The sequence below is a fragment of the Mus caroli genome, chromosome 6, assembly GCF_900094665.2.
Source record: "Mus caroli chromosome 6, CAROLI_EIJ_v1.1, whole genome shotgun sequence".
Lineage (NCBI taxonomy): Eukaryota > Metazoa > Chordata > Mammalia > Rodentia > Muridae > Mus > Mus caroli.
The window spans coordinates 35,382,010-35,402,576 of record NC_034575.1 but is presented as its reverse complement, the minus strand read 5'-3'; the positions used below and the strand labels follow the sequence as shown (position 1 = coordinate 35,402,576).

The 20,567-nt window shown below is 36.9% G+C and overlaps 1 protein-coding gene across 1 annotated transcript in view; it reads right to left on the bottom strand.

Annotated features, from left to right (window-relative positions):
• Positions 1-20,567, bottom strand: part of Mgam2 (maltase-glucoamylase 2 (putative)) — a 78,174-nt gene that overhangs the window by 55,384 nt on the left and 2,223 nt on the right. The window contains 11 exon segments of the mRNA XM_021165279.1: positions 6,650-6,751; positions 6,846-6,977; positions 8,838-8,963; positions 10,599-10,711; positions 11,706-11,805; positions 12,804-12,975; positions 13,758-13,912; positions 14,219-14,328; positions 14,437-14,560; positions 19,144-19,220; positions 19,897-19,899. Coding sequence (XP_021020938.1) covers positions 6,650-6,751; positions 6,846-6,977; positions 8,838-8,963; positions 10,599-10,711; positions 11,706-11,805; positions 12,804-12,975; positions 13,758-13,912; positions 14,219-14,328; positions 14,437-14,560; positions 19,144-19,220; positions 19,897-19,899 — 1,214 coding nt within the window.

Here is a 20,567-nt window from a genome sequence, read left to right as displayed (position 1 = left end):
CTCTAACAACAAAAATAACAAGAAGCAACAATGACTTTTCCTTAATATCTCAATATCAATGGACTCAATTCCACAATAAAAACACATAGAATAACAGACAGCTTACATAAACAAGACCCAACATTTTGCTGCATACAGGAAACCCATCTCTCTGACAAAGACAGACACTACCTCAGAGTAAAAGGCTGGAAAACAATTTTCCAAGCAAACCGTCCAAAGAAACTAGCTGGAGTAGCCATTTTAATATTGAATAAATTCGACTTACACCATAAAGTTATCAAAAAAGATAAGAAGGGACACTTCATACTTATCAAAGGTAAAACCTTCCAAGATGAACTGTCAATTCAGAACATCTATGCTCCAAATGCAAGGGCATCCATGTTCATTAAAGAAACTTCAGTAAAGCTCAAAGCACACATTGCACCACATACAATAATAGTAGGAGACTTCAACACCCCACTGTCATCAATGGACTGATCGTGGAAACAGAAACTAAACAGAGACAAAGTGAAACTGACAGAAGTTTTGAAACAAATGAATTTAACAGATATCTATAGAACATTTTATCCTAAAACAAAAGAATATACCTTCTTCTAAGCACTTCATGGTACCTTCTCTGAAATTGACCATATAATTGTTCACAAAACAGGCCGCAACAGATACAAAAATATTGAAATTAACCCATGCATCCCATGAATCACCGTGAACTAAGGCTGATCTTCAATAGCAAAATAAATAATAGAGATCCCACATACACGTGGAAGCTGAGCAACACTCTCCTCAATGATACCTTGGTCAAGGAAGAAATAAAGAAAGAGATTAAAGACTTTTTAGAGTTTAATGAAAATGAAGGCACAACATACCCAAACGTATGAGACACAATGAAAGCAGTCCTAAGAGAAAAACTCATACCTCTGAGTGTCTTCAAAAAGAAACTGGAGAGAGCATACACTAGCAGTTTGACAGCACACCTAAAAGCTCTAGAACAAAAGGAAGCAAATTCACCCAAGAGAAGGAGAAGGCAGGAAATAATCAAACTCAAAGCTGAAATCAACCAAGTGGAAACAAAAAGATCTATACAAAGAATCAACCAAATGAGGAGCTTGTTCTTTGAGAAAATCAACAAGATAGATAAACCCTTAGCTACACTAACTAGAGGGCAGAAGGACAGTTTCCTAATTAACAAAATAAAAAATGAATACCACATATCCTATAAAGAAATAGAAGTAGTCATTTAATAGTCTCCCAACCAAAAAAAGCCCAGGACCAGATGGGTTTAGTGCAGAATTCTATTACACCTTCAAAGAAGGCCTAATTCCAATTATCCTCAAACTATTACACAAAATCGAAACAGAAGGTACTATACCCAATTCATTCTATGAAGCCACAATTACTCTGATACCTAAACCACACAACGACCCAACAAAGAAAGAGAACTTCAGACCAACTTCCCTTATGAATATCGATGCAAAGATACTCAATAACATTCTCACAAACCAAACACAAGAACACATCAAAACAATCATCCATCATGATCAAGTATGCTTCATCCCAGGGATCCAGGGGTGGTTCAATATATGAAAATTCATCAACATAATCCACTATATACACAAACTCAAAGACTAAAATCACATGATCATCTCATTAGACAATGAGAAACATTTGACAAAATCCAAAACTTGTTCATGATAAAAGTCCTAGAAAAATCAGGAGTTCAAGGCCCATACTAAATATAATAAAAGCAATATACAGCAAACCAGTAGCCAACATCAGACTAAATGGAGAGAAAATTGAAGCAATCCCACTAAAATCAGGGACTAGTCAAGGCTGCCGACTTATTCCCTACCTATTCAATATAGTACTTGATGTCCTAGCCAGAGCAATTAAACAACAAAAGGAGATCAAAGGTATACAAAGTGGAAAGGAAGAAGTCAAACATCACTATTTGCAGATGATATGATAGTATATATAAGTGACCCCCAAAATTCCACCAGAGAACTCCTAAACCTGATAAACAACTTCAGTCAAGTAACTGGATATAAAATTAACTCAAACAAATCAGCGTCCTTTCTCTATACAAAGGATAAACAGGCTGAGAAAGAAATTAGGGAGACAACACCCTTCACAATAGTCACAAATATTATAAAATACCTTGGTGTGACTCTAACTAAGGAAGTCAAAGATCTGTATAAGNACTTCAAGTCTCTGAAGAAAGAAATCAAAGAAGATCTCAGAAGATGGAAAGATCTCCCATGCTCATGGATTGGCAGAACTAATATAGTAAAAATGGCTATCTTGCAGAAAGCAATCTACAGATTCAATGCAATCCCCATCAAAATTCCAACTCAGTTCTTCAGAGTTAGTAAGAGCATTTTGCAAATTCATCTGGAATAACAAAAAACCTAGGATAGCAAAACTCTTCTCAATGATAAAAAGAACCTCTGGTGGAATATGACTGACCTAAAGCTATACTACAGAGCAATTGTGATAAAAACTGCATGGTATTGGTACAATTACAGACAGGTAATTCAATGTAATAAAATCGAAGAACCAGAAATGAACTCACACACCTATGGACACTTGATCTTTGACAAAGAAGCTAAAACCATCCAGTGGAAAAAAGACAGCATTTTTAATTAATGGTGCTGGTTCAACTGGCGGTTAGCATGCAGAAGAATGCAAATTGATTCATTCTTATCTCCTTGTACAAAGCTGATGTCCAAGTGGATCAAGGACCTCCACTTAAAAACAGATACACTGAATCTAATAGAGGAGAAAGTGTGGTAAGAGCCTGGAACATAGAGGCACGGGGGAAAATTACTGAACAGAACACCAATGACTTGTGCTGCAAGATCAAGAATTGACAAATGGGACCTCATAAAATTGCAAAGCTTCTGTAATGCAAAGGGCACTGTCAATAAGACAAAAAGGCCACCAACAGATTAGGGAAAATCTTTATCAATTCTACATCCAAAGAGGGGTAATATCAAATATATTCAAAGAACTCAAGAAGCTAGAGAAACAAATAACCCAATTAAAAAATAAGGTACAGAGCTAAACACAGAATTCTCAACTGAGGAATACCGAATGGCTGAGAAGCACCTAAGAAAATGTTCAACATCCTTAGTCATCAGGGAAATGCAAATCAAAACAACCCTGAGATTCCATCTCACACCAGTCAGAATGGCTAAGATGAAAAACTCAGATGACAGAAGATGCTGGTGAGGATGTGGAGAAAGAGCAACACTCCTCCATTGCTGGTGGGATTGCAAGCTTGTACAACCACTCTGGAAATCAGTCTGGCGGTTCCTCAGAAAATTGGACTGGAGGATCCAGCAATACCTCTCCTGGGCATACACCCAGAAGATGTTCCAACTTGTAATAAGGACACATGCTCCACTATGTTCATAGCAGCCTTATTTATAATAGCCAGAAGCTGGAAAGAACCCAGATGTCCCTCAACAGAAGAATGGATACAGAAAATGTGGCACATTTACACAATGGAGTACTACTCAGCTATTAAAAAGAATGAATTTATGATATTCTTAGGCAAATGGATGGATCTGGAGGATAACATCCTGAGTGAGGTAACCCAATCACAAAAGAACACACATGATATGCACTCAGTGATAAGGTGATATTAGCCCAGAAGCTCAGAATACCCAAGATACAATTTGCAAAACACATGAAACTCAAGAAGAAGAAAGATCAAAGTGTGAATACTTTGGTCCCTCTTAGAAGGGGGAAGAAAATACCCATGGAAGGAGTTACAGAGACAAAGTTTGGAGCTGAGAGTGAAGGAATGACCATTCAGAGACTGCCCTGGGGATCCATCCCACAAACAACCACCAAACTTAGACACTATTGTGGAGGCCAACAAGAGCTTGCTGACAGAAGCCTGATATAGCTGTCTCCTGAGAGGCTCTGCCTGACTAATACAGAAGTGGAGGCTCACAATCATCCATTGGATGGAGCACAGGGTCCCCAATGAAGGAGCTAGAGAAAGTACCCAAGGAGCTGAAGGGGTTTGCAGCCCCATACTAGGAACAACAATATGAACTAACCAGTACCCCCAGAACTCCCTGGGACTAAACCACCAATCAAAGAAAACATATGGTGGGACTAGTGGCTCTAGTTGCATATGTAGCAGAGGATGGCCTAGTCTTTCATCAATGGGAGGAGAGGCTCTTGATCCTGTGAAGGCTCTGTTCCCCAGTATAGGGGAATGCCAAGGCCAGGAAGTGGGAGTAGGTGGGTTGGTGAGCAGGGGGAGGGGGAGGGGATAGGGGATTTTTGGATGGAATACTAGGAAAGGGGATAACATTTGAAATGTAAATAAAATATCTAATAAAAAAAGAAAATGTAAACTTTCCATATGTAAGGCCAATTATAAGATGTGAGATAATGCCTTTTGTATGTGACTAGGAAGCTACTATCCCCATGAAATCTAAACAATATGGTTTCCTAGACAAGACTAGAGCAATGGCAACAACAATTGACATATGAATATAGAGCAATTTCACAAAGCCCCACGCTTAGATGAATAGTTATGACAATTAATAATGGTTGATGGGAAAGGAAGAATCAGTCTTCCACCATGATAACACCTTTGATAGGTTATCCAATCCTAAGAGGTCATCCTTAAACACAAATATATAGGAAAAACACCAACTCAACTCAGCAGGTTTTATTAAAAATTCTATGGATAAATAGGTAGTAATAATAATTAAAGAAGGGGCCATGAATTTGAGGAGTAAGGAAGGACATGGGAGGTGTTGGAGGGTTGAGAAAGAGGTGGAGAATAATATATAGTCATTCATAAAAATTCTCAAGTAATAAATTTTTAAAAATTAAAATAAAATTCTAGAAAGTCCAAATATTAAATAGTTCCAGAGGATGCCTAAGTTTGTTTACTATATTGCTAAATTAAGATCACATAAACCTGTTTTGAGTCCATTATAAATAATATGTCCATTTTGCTGTATAAATATTTCATAATGCTTGTATAAAGTTACCCTTACTCTTATCAAAAGTTTGTAATGCTGTTTCTATTTTTTTCTGCATCTGTCAAACAGTGGCTCTATCACCCACAAATTACAATAATGTATATACATAGACAAATTATTAAAACTTTTGCTTACTGGAACGTAAATTGTAGTACAGCAATCTTACTAATTTTCTCAATACATTTATAGATTGGGAGTTTGGGATGATATTATACTCATACAATTTAATAATTATATTTATTAAGGTACGAGGAATTCTCTTTCAAAATGTGTTCATTGACATTTTCCTTCATTTAAAGAAATCATTCTCATCACTTCTAACTCCTCCCTCCCCTCATCTCCTTCCCATCCCTTCCAACCCCCTCTCTTCCTTACAAGTCTATTTTCTATATTCATGTAAAACTGTTCTATTTTGAGATACAACAGCTTCTCAATACAGAAGATACAAGCATATAATTCCCTTTTAAAATATGTTGGGCTTTTGATTCTGTTTTAGTTGATGGGTACCAAGTAATAACTAGAGCAATTTTCACATCCAAAGGAATAAGTGGTTGTGAAACAGAATGCCAACCAACATCATAAGCTGAGAGGAAGCCAACATATTCTAACCCAATACAACCATCCCCATCTTGCCTCTACTGCTATTACCTCTGCAAGTGTCTTAGTACAAATGATTATCCTTATTAGCTAGTCAATAAAATCAGTCATCTAATTAATTAACTTAGTTATCAAAATAGCATATTCTATGAAAATGGCTCACCCAGTGGGAATGAATTTTAGATAGCCACAATTTTTAGTTGATTATAGTCATTATATTTACTAATACATGAAAATTAGTCTATCTTGTGGTTTAGAGATTCATAGCTATAAAATAAGCAGTGAAAGAGGAGGCTTGGCTTGGAGGAAGAACTTTGCATAGCTTCATAGAAAGTGAAAGCAACAAGAAAAACTAATGAGAGTGAGCAAAATCAATGAGCCAAGCTAAGAGAGCTGAGTGAATGGCAGGTCATTTACAAGCCCCAAGAGATGGTTTTACAAAGAAAACAATCCAGGAACTGTAAATGCTACAAAATGACATAAATTTCAGAGATTAAGTACCAACTTTTATAATTTTCACATAATTCAGTCATCTGGATTAAACGTATGTGTAATTGGAATAGAAGGTTAGCTACATGATTCATTTGAAAGCACACAGTCTTACAAGTACCTCTCTCCTAGAAATCAGTTCCTTTGCAGTTTATCCAGAGTCTGAAGCTGATACTAGATACTCAAGTCTGGGCCTAGCTATGAGTCTTGTATAAATTAAGAAGTATATTAATTGAATTCATCATGAACATCTTGCTACAGGAGTGAAGTTGGATTTAACATCTCAGAGAAAAGAAATTGAGAGGAAGTCATTCTTAAAGTAATTTTCTACTAACAGTATCTTTCTTCTCTATTATTTGAAATATTAGTGGGTCTGGGGCTAGTTTTTTATATCCCTTAGAATTTTAATAACTTTATTATCATATCTATTATTTTAAAATAGAAAAACTACCAAAGTCATAAAAGTAGCAATATTACGACTTGCCTATCACCTATCTTCATATAAAAATAAACTTATACTCAAGTTGTTATATTCTCTGAACTTCTTGAGAAATTACCTTCCCAACAGCAAAGCCACTGGAGCTCATGATCCACACTCTGTTCTTGCTTCCATTTCTGTAGGTCTCATAGTTAGGATCATGGTTAGCAATGCCAGGAGTCTAGTAAACAAGAAGGGTATAAGTATTGCTCTGTTAAGTGTCTTTTGCAACTTGGGAACAAAAATAAGGCACCAAGCTAAGTATTTGAACATACCAGAATAATTATATATTTCTGTTCATTATCATGTAGGTCGTTAGCAAACTCTGAGAGCTTGGGGTAAGCCTGTTCGTCAATAGTGAAAACTTTATTTCCATTCATGTAGTCTATGTCCGAGTATTGCACATCCTGAAAGATAGTTCTGGGCAGTGAGAACTCAGGAAACATTACTTGGTTAGTTGGAATGGTTTCAACTCTGATTCCAAACCATTAAAAGAGAGGTCATATGGCTTCATAGTCCTATGATTTTACAAGCTTTTCTGGCTCCTAGAAATTAATAAGCTCCCTTTTAAAGAAGCATCTACTCTCAGACCGTAGCTGTTTCCCCATTCTAATAGACGGATGTCAGGAGGATATCCCTGAGGAACTTAGGATAGGAAGTGTATCTTGTTGATCCTTGTAGTTTAAGGGCTTGGATGCTGGCAATGTATTGGATACTCATTAAATGTATATTTCAAAACTTTCAATCTTAAACATCAAGTCAAAATGTATGTCCACAAGAGGATTAAGGCTTCTATTGCTCTATTATACTTCTAGAGGACTGACAAATAGTGTTGAGTGACAAAGAGATATAGAGTTTTAACTAACTAAATTATCATATGTGCATTGTTTGCATACCATGTGAGGATAGGATCCTGTCTTTAATAAGACTGGAATATTAAGAAGTTAAATGCTATTTCCCAGTCACTTGAATAGGGAGGTAAAGGCTAACTGGGGCTTTGGTATAGGTACTTGAATTTGGATATTCTTTGTTTTCCAATATTCCATTTACCACATGATCATATGAAAGTCTATCATATGTTCTTCATATGGCTTGAGGCTTGTTGTCCAATGTCATATCATCTACTTTTATCAAAAGTGGTTAAGTAGTCCTAGGTTCCACACAGTCACAGAGAGAGAGCTCCCAATCAGGAATGAAGTGCTCATTTGTTCCTGATCTGGTAGACACAGAACAAAACAGACCAGAAAGACCACTACAAGTAGAGTCACAAGATTGATGAATGCAAATTGGCTCTTCTGCTTAGTAGTGCAGTCCTGGAAAAGTGGAGCCTTACATTTTCTCATTCATAAAAGAGTGATAAATAGGAACTAGCCATGACTGTGAATGTTATTCTAGACTAATATCAGCACATAAAACTTTGGTATAATTCTTCCCAGAATTGAGTGGTTTCAGATAGTATAGATGGAGTATGTAGAATTAAACACAAATATTTTCCCCTTATTACAAAACAATATGGTGGGAATATCTCTCCCAAGAAAATTTGATAGCTGTATCTGCCATCTTGGGTTCTCTGATACCAAGCCAGTCATTTTCATCCATATAGTCTCTGTCAAATGCTAACCACACATATATACCTGCACAAGTTCTGAAGCACAAAGTTAGTCCTGAAGGAATTCTGACAACTTCATTGACCATGTGATAAGTTTATTAGACATTAGACACCTGGAGTTATCTTTTGATTTTACAGGAGAACTTTGAACACCATAAATACTTTGCAACCACAGAGATTCAGAGTTAATCTGGAAAGAATTATGCAAGGTCACTGTGAAACCAGTTTACTGCAAATCATTATTAACATCTTCAATTCTTGCTCACCACATCACCATGTGTTGATTTCACTCATGAAATTTGATGGTCTGTGCTCAGAGACAGTGCATTACATGCCTTATGTAAAGTATTTCTCACCCCAAATGCCCCAAAGTGAAGCATAAAATCCTTACTTTTAAAAAATAGAAGCCACAATATTTACTAACCCAACATTACAGGGAGATATGAAAAGAAAGGACTGAAATTCAAGTCTTTTGACTCTATGAAATGTGCCCTTTACATGGGCATATGAATAATTCAGTATGTCAATATCTGACACTGTGTGTGGCTCTATCAATCTACCATTTTACTTACTTTTTTCTTCTTAATTGAATGGAATGCAAAGAAAAAGAAAGAAGTGAAATTGTATCTAAACCCCAATAAGAAAAGCTTCAGCTTACATATGGAATGTCAGCATCACGATTTCGCCGTACAACCTCTCTCAGCCCATCAATGCCACCATAATCCCGGCGGCTGAGCTGAAAACCAAGGCTCCAATAGGGAGGCAAGAAAGGTCGACCAACAACCTGGGAAGAAAGGTAAAGTAGCAGCTGAGCTTTTATAGCAAACACTAATGAACATTGCAGCATCAAGTCCATCTGAACCATTGATTCCTTTTTGTTTCTGTAAAGTCCTCAGGTCTAAAATTGACAGAAACAAAAGGAATCTCCTGTTGCAACCTTCCAAACCTCAAGTCTTTCATCACTTAAAATGTCTAAGTGTATCCCAACAGCAATAAACAATAGGATTTTCAGAATATTTTGGACTAACAATGTGATCCTATGACAGTGAATCTCAACATGTGGGTTGCAGTTCCTTTGTGAGGTTGAATATCAGACATTCTGCATATCAGATGTCTACATTATGATTCATAACTCTAGCAAAATTGCAATTAGGAAGTAGCAATGAGATAATTTTGTGGTCACCACAATATGTGGAATTATATTAAAAGTTCACAGCATTAGGAAGATTGAGAGCCACTGTCCTTAGAAAAGAATAGTTGGTAGTGTTTACCTAGCACCCAAAATAATATTGGCTGAATTCCCAACAGTTAATACAAATTGGAGGATAGGGGAAAAGAGCCATTTTTTTTTTGATCTGGCTGGAAGGTGAAGTCATTTCTTTTCTTGTTTTTTTTTGTTTTGTTTTGTTTTGTTTTGTTTTGATAAAATATCCCAATAAAAGCAACATAAGGGGAAGAGAGTTTTTATCCTGTCTCAAGATACAGCTCATCATGGCAGGGAAGCCAAAGCAGCAAAAGGTTGAAGCTGCTGATCATATTGCATCCACAGGCGAGAGAGACGGAGTGGGAGGAGTGGAGGAAGCAATGAATGCTTTCTAATACTTCCATTGCTCTCTCCATTTTACAACCTGCCTAAGACATAGCCTCACTTGCTGTCAAGATAGGTCGTGGAATATAATTAATGTAATCAAATAGTTCTTAAAACATTCTAAGTACTTCAAGCCGACACTGTGAGAAGACTAGAACCCTGTCCCACCTTTTTCTAAGAGTCCTAGTCCTTCTAGTCAGAGGTTTTCTCCCATGCCACTTAATCCCGCCCAGTTTATTTGGACCTCATCTACAACCTTTAGTACAAAATGCTTCTGGTTACGATCAACTGGGACTATGTTTTGTTTTGTTTTATTATAGATTCATTGGAATTTAGAAGCATCTTTAATAACCTTATATGTCACCTTGAAGGAGTCACTTCATCATTCTTTGGGGATTCTTTGTTGAAGTAAGATTAGACTAAAAGTTGTCTAGTTTCCTACAATCCTGCATTTTGAATAAAATATAAGTAGGATTTATCTCATGGAATTCCTTCTTCCGTGTTTATTTATTTACTGCTTAAATGAACTTTGCTGATTTGTGGCCTTGGGTATTTGCAGTGATAGATTTTAGCCAGAGGAAAAATAGGAAATGGACAATGGGCATGTGTAGGAAGCAGAATTCAACTTCCTTTTGCATTTCTCAAGGCTTCCCGGATGGTGCCTACTGTATGCAGAAAACATGCAGTCAACTCATTAAAGAGAAAGAAAAAAAAAACATGAAATACTTGTAAGCTCGGCATTTGCATCAATCCTCACTTTTGTCTTGTTAACTTAAAACACACATATGAAAAAATAGCAACAACCCCACAGTAAGGAGGGCAGAGCCATACCTCCAGGTACTCCTGAACAACTTGCTCTGGTGTGTTTCCCAAGAAGATGTAAAAGTCAAGAATGCCCCCAGTTGTTCGGTAAGTAATGGCAGGAGCAGGCTGAAGTGTGACCTCTGGGAGGATTAGAAAGAATGATTAGAATCCTCTGGGAATGCCCATCTCTCTGAAATGTGAAAAGCTGACTTGTCCCAAGCTCTGTTTCATTTTCAAAGGAAATTGAATCACATACATTTCTTTTATTTAAACTCTGTTTATTTGAAGAAGATACCCATCAAAAGTGGAATTTTATCCTTTTTCATGTTGCTTATGTGAAAGAAGAGCAAATTTTATTATTTCTGGGTACATTAAAATAAATTTCTATGATATGAGTGGTTTAATCCAACACAAAAAATTAAAAATGTATTAGATGAGTTTGATTACAGTTTATACCCACACAAATACACAGAGAGTTATATATTTAAAATAAATAATGCTTCTTGGCACACCATTAATTAGAAGCTGCAGGAAGATGACTATAGGAAGACTCTATGAGACACAGTGTACCAGCACAGCCTGCTGCCTACCGGCAGACAGCATGTTGCATGCAGGAGTCTACAGCTATCATTGGAGTGTGCACACTGGAGTGTACACACCAATATATCTTATTATCCACAAAATATTAGGAGAAGCCTTCTGTCAGAGGAATTCTCTGAAGTAGCTTTCAGTCATGTGTTTTCTAAGCCTGAGCTAGATTTCTCAACAGGTTAAATTGTTGTCAGGTTCAAATTTCAGTAGGAACACTTCCATGCAACCCGTGACTGTTAAGTGAGGTCCCACAATAAAAGTAATTCTAGCTGTTCTCTCTTGGAAGTCTGCTCTTTTCTGAAGAGAAAACAGAGGGTGAGTGTACCTGGGGGAGAGGGGACATGAGGTGGGCGCTAGGAGGAGGAGAAACTGTGCTCCTGGGGGAGAGGGGAGATGAGGTGGGTGCTAGGAGGAGGGAAAACTGCTTGGGATGTATTATAGGAGAGAAGAATCTATTTTCAGGGAAAAAAGGATTTCTTAAAAATAAAAACATCATACCTAAATCTAGTCCTATCCAGAGAAGCTAAAAAAGATGCTTCCTACCCATGGCATTGCTGTTCATCAGAAAAACTCCAAAAGAAGCCCCACTGGTATCTTCCAGGCATAAGAAGAATGTATGTGCACCATACAGATTATTCTTGCCCTGCCAACAAGAAAGAAAATACAGAAATAACAGGATTATAATATTTATAATAATATGTACTTATAATATTTACCCTGCATATTATGGTGGAATGCACACTTAATTCCAGCACCCAGAAAACGATGCCAAGAGAATAGTTGCTTTTAGGGCAGCCTAGGCTATGATGTAATGAGTTCTCTGCCAGCTTGATTGACATAAGGCTCTGTCTCTCATAAGCAAGCAAATATGATTCACAGAACAAAAAAAGTCATATACGTACTTGTTCAATATTTAATCGAATGTTATACCAAGATGGTATTTTCATAATAAATGGAGAAACGAAACACAATACAGTATATTACTTAATGGAGTACGATCCAGAAAGGATATATTGCAGTAAGAAAACTCAAAATGTTACACAAAATGGAAGAAACACCCAATTGTCTTTGCAATGTTCTGATATAGACTACAACAGAAGTTGAAGAGAAACTTTATATATACACACTCCAATGAGAATGACCCCAGATTGATATTCTTCTTTAAATATGAATTCTCTGAATTATTAAAGACAGAAAGCATCAATCAAAAAAGGTATGGGATCTAGAAACTCCACATGCTAAGCAAACCAAACTTTCTTCCGCTAACATCCTCAGTCATTTCTATGTTTCTGTTTAGAGACAGGGTCTTACTAATTAGTCCAGGGCAGCCTTTAAGTTGCAATCCTCTTGTTCAGTCTCCTGAATAACTGCAATTATGGGCTTGTGCTAAAAACCTGACTGTTTTTCAAATATTATTTTATTTATCTTATGTAATCATTAAATTATATCTTCCAAAAAAAGTTGTTTTTAATTTCTACTTTTTGAATCTATTCAACTCAATAACAAATATTCCTTAAAACCAATTCAGGTAAATTGAGCAAAAAAAGACATAGCTGTATTATTTTCAGCTGTCTTTAGAAATGGAGGGTGAGCACTCTTGGCTTTGAGCTATGAACAGCAGTGAGGTAGGTATAACCTCACCTTGGTGGGAGTGGTATCTCTGGTGAAGATGGGCCAGGTGTTCCAGCTCATGTTGTGGAGATATTGCTGATGCACATGTTCCCCGAGTCCATACACATTAGAGCTAGGCAGTCGGAAAGAGAGCTCCAGGTATTGCTGGTCAAATTGGAGGGGCCCAATGCCAGTGTCCAACCTGGACAATGAGAAAATAAGCAGTACAGATATACCCTGGTTCTGCAGAATGCCACCCCTGTCTCCCAACATGCAGTCTGAGTTGAGTGACCTTAGATTTCAGCACCAATTTTTTTTATGCCACCTCCAGAGGTGTTCCCATTATGTGTACCACCAATCCTTTGAATTTAGAGAAGCATTGTAGGATGGAACTCTATCATCAAAGTTTTATGACTAGGGGAAAAACATATGTGCAACTTTGCATCTCCAGTTACTAGTGTAGATGTTAAGTATTATTAGAACAGCACCCTCTGGAAAAGTTGTAAGGCATACTGCTTTATGGCACACATGTTATTGGAGACTTGCTAGTGCCAGGATTTGATTGACAGTTTTACTGACAATTGTATTTATATTTTATACCATGCAATTTGTGATGCTTAAATTGGTGTTAGGTTCTTAATGGCAACATTCAGAGGGACTGATACTTTGAAATAGTAAACAGTAAAGTTTGTGTTTGAGTATGAATGATAACTCAAAACAACAAAATTCCCCTAACCTATAATATATGAGAACCATAAGTATGTGTGCATATTTACTAACAATATATGAATGAAACTTAGTAAGTGGATTCACTATAGTTTCATACACTGCTTTACTCATAACAGATGTCTTTGTTCATTATGCATGGTAAGTAATTTTACATTTTTTCTGACATTCAAACCCATTTCCAAGTCACCAGAGCACATCAGGATGTGTTACATGGGTCTCTGTATTCAAAGATGAGCAGAGTGTGGAATAGCTCACAATACTCTTTTGTTGCTCTTCCTCAGTACTCGGATGCTGAAGGGATTTTTGATGACCTCTACATCGTAACTCAAACTGGCCTTCTTAGTAGTTCCATTCATGAGGTTGGTGTTTTCAGAAGGGACTTCATATCGTATCTCATTGAAATCAGTGATCTGCAACAAGAAAAATAGAGAATACAATGCCATGTAAGACCATTCCTTGTGGATCTATGGATGGAAAATGTTGCTTTTGAATCGGTAGCCAATGAGAATGCTTGCAAATCTTGACCCTGTAGATTTTGAATTCTGAGGTGAAATCATGAAATCACTTGTGTCAGATGTCAAGTAAATTAACTCTGCACATCTTCTCAAGTGATGCTTGCAGAAAGAAATGGAGGCGCCTTCTGCACATGCACTGTGCTTAGTATAGAGGAAAAGGGTAGGGCACCTGTTGTAGCCAATGGTAACTCCTTCACCAACCTTAAAATGAAAACGATTGGATGTCTGGTATTCAGCTGTCAATAAGGCATCAACAATATCATTTCCAAAAAGAGATGGAGATGGCAATTTCTTCAACTGAGCAGTTAACCCTAAGGTGAGAGAAGGAGAACAAAAGACAGTGTTAGCCTGCGTTTCACAGCTACCATGGCTGGACCACAAACAGTGGCTTCCTGGGACCACATTAGGGAAGGGCTCACCTGTGCTTTCATTTGTAAGGACATTGGTGACTTCATAACCCCAGTTCCTAGGAAAAAAGCATGCAGGGACTTTGGGATCTGCCACTGGCTTCCAGCAGCATTTATGCTGCCATCGACAGGCATCCTGTAACAATAGAGCAGAGCTGCAATTAAATAAAAGAAAGTATCACTTGCCTGCTAAGTTACAACCCATGTTATTCCAAGGAAGACTTGAAATGGGTCATCATAATTCAACTCACTCATGTTTTTATCCTCAGCTTATTCATACAGTTATCATACAGTATAGCACAACCCACATTCTATACTTACTAGACAAGAAAGTGGTAGAACAGACAAATAAGACATAGTTTATGTCTCACTAAACTGACTGTTTAGTTGTAAACCAAGACAATCAAAGTAGCAATGGTGGCATGATGAGTTGAAGGTCCCAGTAGAGTGTTCCCAGAGCAAGGGAAATACACATATGAACCATTTCTACCATGCTGATAATTTAGGTGGGATAAGAAAGCATTCTAGGTAGGTGAAAGGTAAGTATGCTCTTAAGGCATCAAGGAAAGCTCAACATGTGAGCACCAGAGTGATATTCTGGATAGAAAAAGCAATGGTGCATGGCAGACAGGGAAAACCACAAAATTATTGTGTCATTGAGGAAGAGCAATGGGCAGGGCAGGATTAAGAGAAGGACACCTGTTAAGCTGTTCCCTTGATTCTAGGGAGGTTAGAAGTAAAAGGAAAATATCAATGGGACTTCCCCCATTTCATTCTGTACACACCTAGAATGTCTGATTCTTCTTAAAAGAATGTGTCTGGTATGGGTCCTATTGTAAAGATTAAGATAATGACACACTCTTGCTTATTTCTATGTATTATTGACAATATTTTAGATGCCAATAATTGGTGCCATTGCTTTATAAAGACAGAATGACTTTTATGACTGAAATGTTTATGGAGAAAATCCTATCATCATAACCATACAGTCTTTTAAAATACGTATTTATCTCCACATACTAAAGAAACAGTCCCCGCCTTGATCTTTTCATTTAACAAAAAAAAATGTGCTATTAGAAGAGAAGGACTTTGGGTGTTCCCACTGCTTCTGGTGCAGACATTGAAAACCGTGGCTACCTCTGAAATGGAGAAGCCCCAAAGGTCAGTTTCACTGCTGTAAACTATGTCAAAGTCTACAGACCTCTATAAAGAGCAATCAATACCCAGATAAACACCGTCTCTGTGTGTACAATCTGCTCTAACACTGTGTCACAGCCCCAGAAACCAAAGGTCAAATTATGAATGTCAACTCTGCATCTCTTTTCATACACTGCTTCCCCATATTGCTTCTCCTGTTTTCCATCCCAGTTCTCACATGCCTGTACAAGTGTTCTAAACTCATCTCTGAAGTCTTGGTGTTGACTCCCATCAAAGCTCCTTGCTTTGTTCCCCTATAATACCATATGACCCTATACTGTGGCCTTAAGTTATCTCCCACATAAACTTGTCAATCAGATGATAGGAATATAAGAATAGATGGCTGACCAAGAATCATCTAGGTTATCTCTGTGTGTCACAAGCATTATGGCAACAAAGTCTCTGAGAGATGCCAAAATTCTATTAGCAATGTGTAAAACTTGTTCCAAAATCAGGAAATCTTACCTTTATATTTATTCTTCTACTACACTGTTTCTTAAGCTTAGACAAGAAATGGACTTTAGATAGTTTAATTTTCTAAAATCTACTGTGGTTGATTATTGGCTTTTAGAAAAATGATCTCAAAATTTACTGAGATTTCAAAGAGGAAAAAAACACATATTACCTTTGTATGTACACGAAATGAGAAAGAAATGAAATTTACATATTTATGATAACTTTAAATTATCATTATTTAGTTGGAACAATACTATATTACAAGACTCCAAAAGTATCTGCATATAATGAACAATTAATAAATAAATTTAAGGAAATCTCTAGTTGCAAAATCAATGTTCAAAGATATACTTCAAATCTATACTAATAATAGTTGAATAGAAACTTTCTATTTAAAACTAATATTTAAATGGATTAAAATATTGAATAATTTTTTAAAATTACATTAATGTATATAACCCATATACCAATGGGTTTTCAAAAGCTTTTGAGGACTTACAGTACCTATTCCAGAGATGTTGTAGCTACAGAAGTATGAAAGAACAAAACAGCTATTTAAAAATCGGACACCAGAAGTAAATTCACACTTATAAAATATCTTTTGGTTAAGGCACCACAACAATTCAGAAATAAAAGGCCATTTCTCATATCTTATACTGTCTTCAGAGGGCAGAAGCTGTTGCCGTATCAAAATGGGGCCCAGTCTGACTCTACAGAAGGGAGAATTAAAACAACATATGGTGGTTTCAGAAGAAGCTATAGAGTCGGTGTAGACCAGATCTGATGAGGGTGACTTCCAGGGGCATTGAAGGCATTCTATAACCCACGCAGGATATAGAGAAAGTTGCTGGCCTGGATTTGGGACCAGATGGGAACCAGTGTAAGGCCTATAGTGTCACAAGGAGTTCCACTTCTCTCAGGGCAGCTACAGAGCCAGGCAGGAGGCCTGAGCTGATCAGGACAATCCCTCTAACTGTCAGAGGAAAACTCTAACCCTAAGTACCAATCCCACAGAAGGAAATAGCGCTTCAGTTCTACTAGAGCTTGGTTCTCTCCTGAGCACTGTAAATTCCTCCTCTGAAAGATGGATGGAGACTCACATGTAAGAACAAAAGAAGCTTTCATAAAATCTATGAAATATGGTATATACTCACTTGTAAGTGAATATTGGCCATAAAATACAGGATACCCATGGTACACTCCACAGACACAAAGAAATTAAACAAGAAGGAAGGCACAAGTGAGGATGCCTGAATCTCACTTAGGAAGAGGAATAAAATAGTCATAAGAGGCAGATGGAGGGAGGAAACTGGGATGGCTCAAGGATGGAAAGGGGAATGGGAGAGGGGGGAGGTTCAGAATCAGGTGTGAGGAAGAACAGAAGAGATGGCCACATGGCCATGAGAATGGATGGAAATCTGCAATTAATGGTGGTGAGGAGGTCTGGGACATCCACAGGACAAGACAGAGATCTGGAATAAGGGAGGCATATAAGAATCAATGGAAGTGAGCTTAGCTGTGACTCACAGGAACTTAAGTGCCAGGCTCGGGGGATACCCAGGGGCCCCCACCCACTTTAAGGAAAAAGGGGGTGGAAGGGAGGAAGGACTGTGAAAGGAGGTAACCAGGAGGAGGACAATGAGTAGAATTTAAAATGAGTAAGTAAAAAAATAAAACAAAATAAAATAAAATAAAATAGCAAGTAATAAATTTCTGAATAAATAAATGCCTTTATTTCCCCTCAAAAGACAATCCATGCAAAGACGGGATCTCCAAACACCATCACTTTATGTGAATACTTCCAGAAGAACTACAAAGCACAACAGAACACATAGATGAATGGTAAATGTTAAAACAAAGCAGAATCATCATCTATTTGTGCAGAATATAACTATAACTAATTTCTCAAGGGAAAAATTTGCTAAAAGCTTTTTGAAAAATGATAGGAAGTTTAAGCTGACCAACAATTATAATTATAACTATAATTTAGGTTAGAGGTAAGGCATATAAAATAATGATTAGTAAGAAAAATCATTATAATTAAAATAAGCAACAATGAGAAAATACAAAGAATTGTAATTGCAATAAAAAATAAGATATAAAATACCCAGAAAGAGGGCTGGAGAGATGTCTCAGAGCTTAAGAGCACTAACTGCTATTCTGAAGGTCCTGAGTTCAAATCCCAGCAACTACATGGTAGCTTACAACCATCTGTAGGGAGATCTGATGCCCTCTTCTGGGGTATCTGAAGACAGCTACAGTGTACTTACATATAATAAATAAATAAATCTTTAAAAATACCCAGAAAGAACTTTAGATGAAATAGAACTTTAAATAAAACACATATTAAGAATAACAGCAAATATGTATTACTTAGAAGCAAAGCTTACTATTTTTTATAGTAAGAATATATACCAAGGTATTGACTCTTGAAACCTAAAATTTAATACAGTCCTAATTCCTAATAAAATATAACAATGCTGGATATAGAATGCTGAATATAGAGCACAAAAGTGAAATTTAAATACATGCCACTATTATGACATAAGTCACATGAGTCACAATAAGACAAAGTTCAAATATTTGATATTCTCATGAACGTTATCCAAGGGTGAGGGGGAGTCTTTTCTTTCCCATGTGTCTACTAGGACCTCATTTTCTAGTTATTCAACTTCAGAAGACTCTTCTTACAAGAAGTATTATAAAATAAAATAGCAAGTAATACAAAAGTGACTTACTCACCCACACTTGCTTGATGGCTCACTTCTACAAGAGCAGTAGGCTACTCCATAAGCACTTAACCTCTCTAAGATCAACTCACACCTAGAAATGGCTCCAGTATTGCTAACTTCCTTCTACTCTGGCCTTTGGAACTTGACTGCAACTATACCTCATTTTCTAGCCTGTTTTCTGTACTTCCTTAGTACAGCTGTTTATTGTATTTATGATCACGCCAAAAAAATTACAGAAATATAAAGCACTCTGTCACTTCTCCCTCTCCAACTAACATACTCATTTATTAGATATAAAACCCAGTAGGCAACCAGACAGGACCCCATAGCTGACCTCTGTCACCACCTGGCCAGGTGCACAGTCTATCCTTTCTGACTCAGAGATGTCTGGACATTCAGGAGTGAATGAACCTGTAAAGAAAGTAAATGCCAGAGTTGGTACTTATGGTCTAGTCACAGCTACAGAAGCTAGCTCTACTCCCCAACCAAATCACTGGCTGCAGGTGCCAATATTTGTGTATGATGTTCTCTACTTCTTCAAATGTTTAATCACAGTTTTAAAAAATTAGCTAATTGACTTTTTAAGACCTTTTTTTTCCCTAGTGGATTCAAAATTACTATGAGGGGAAGTGTCTGGGTAGTCTTATTACAACTTGATATGCCATGCTTGATTGATATCTCTGGGTAGCCTGCCCTTTTCTGAAGGATAGATAGATAGATAGATAGATAGATAGATAGATAGATAGATAGATAGATAGACAGACAGAATAATATATTGATCTGTAGGTATAGCAATTAGTCCTTAGGAGTCATGTTAATAATTATGTCCACTTAGAAGAATAGCAGCATTTGGTGAGTTATTGCATTTTCTAATGTATTGTATATATTAACATATCATATGTGTCATTTGGAAATGTTAGTGCTTTTCTTTTGACCTCTGTTTTTCTCTATTTGAAATATCATTTAAAGGCCAACAAATTTCAAGTTTAAGTCCAATTAAACCCAATATGGCTATTTTCTGCCTTTGGTTTCTGTATTTGAGTTTTGTTTAATAAACTGTTGCCTAATTCATAGTTGTGAGTGTTACTATCTGTGTATTTTCTTTTAAAAGCTCATACTTCAAATTCTTTCATTTAGATATGCATTTATTTTTAATTAATTTCCATATATATTGCTGGGTAGAAACCCATTTTTCTATTGTATGGGTATATCCAGCTGAACTAACCACTTGATTTTTGGTTTGTTTATGCTTGAGTTATTTGCAATAGATTCTCACTCTGTAGTCCAGGCTGACCCAGAATTGATTATGACCTGAAACTCATATGGTCTTGAATTCATGGCAATCTCTTGCTTCAGCCTCCCAGTGCTGGAATTATAAGAATGAGCCACTATATTGGGCTTTAACTTTAATTTTACTCCACTAATTTCAACAAACTGTGATAGAGAATGGAAAGATATTTCTGATATTACTTTAAATGTACACTTTCACTCAAATTTAGTATTCTAGCTTTAGCTTTTATCAACTTATTCAAAACTTCGCCAACATATCAGTGACAGAAGCATGGCAGAGTCAGGGGTTTTATGAGTTATTCAAGCTAGAGTTTCACCCACTTCCAGGTAGCAGTTACTGTGCATATAACAGGGACTCCTCAGTGACTTCATTCAGTTTTTAAAGTCTCCATATATCTCTATACTGTCCTATGGAGCTCTCTCTCTCTCTCTCTCTCTCTCTCTCTCTCTCTCTCTCTCTCTCTCTCT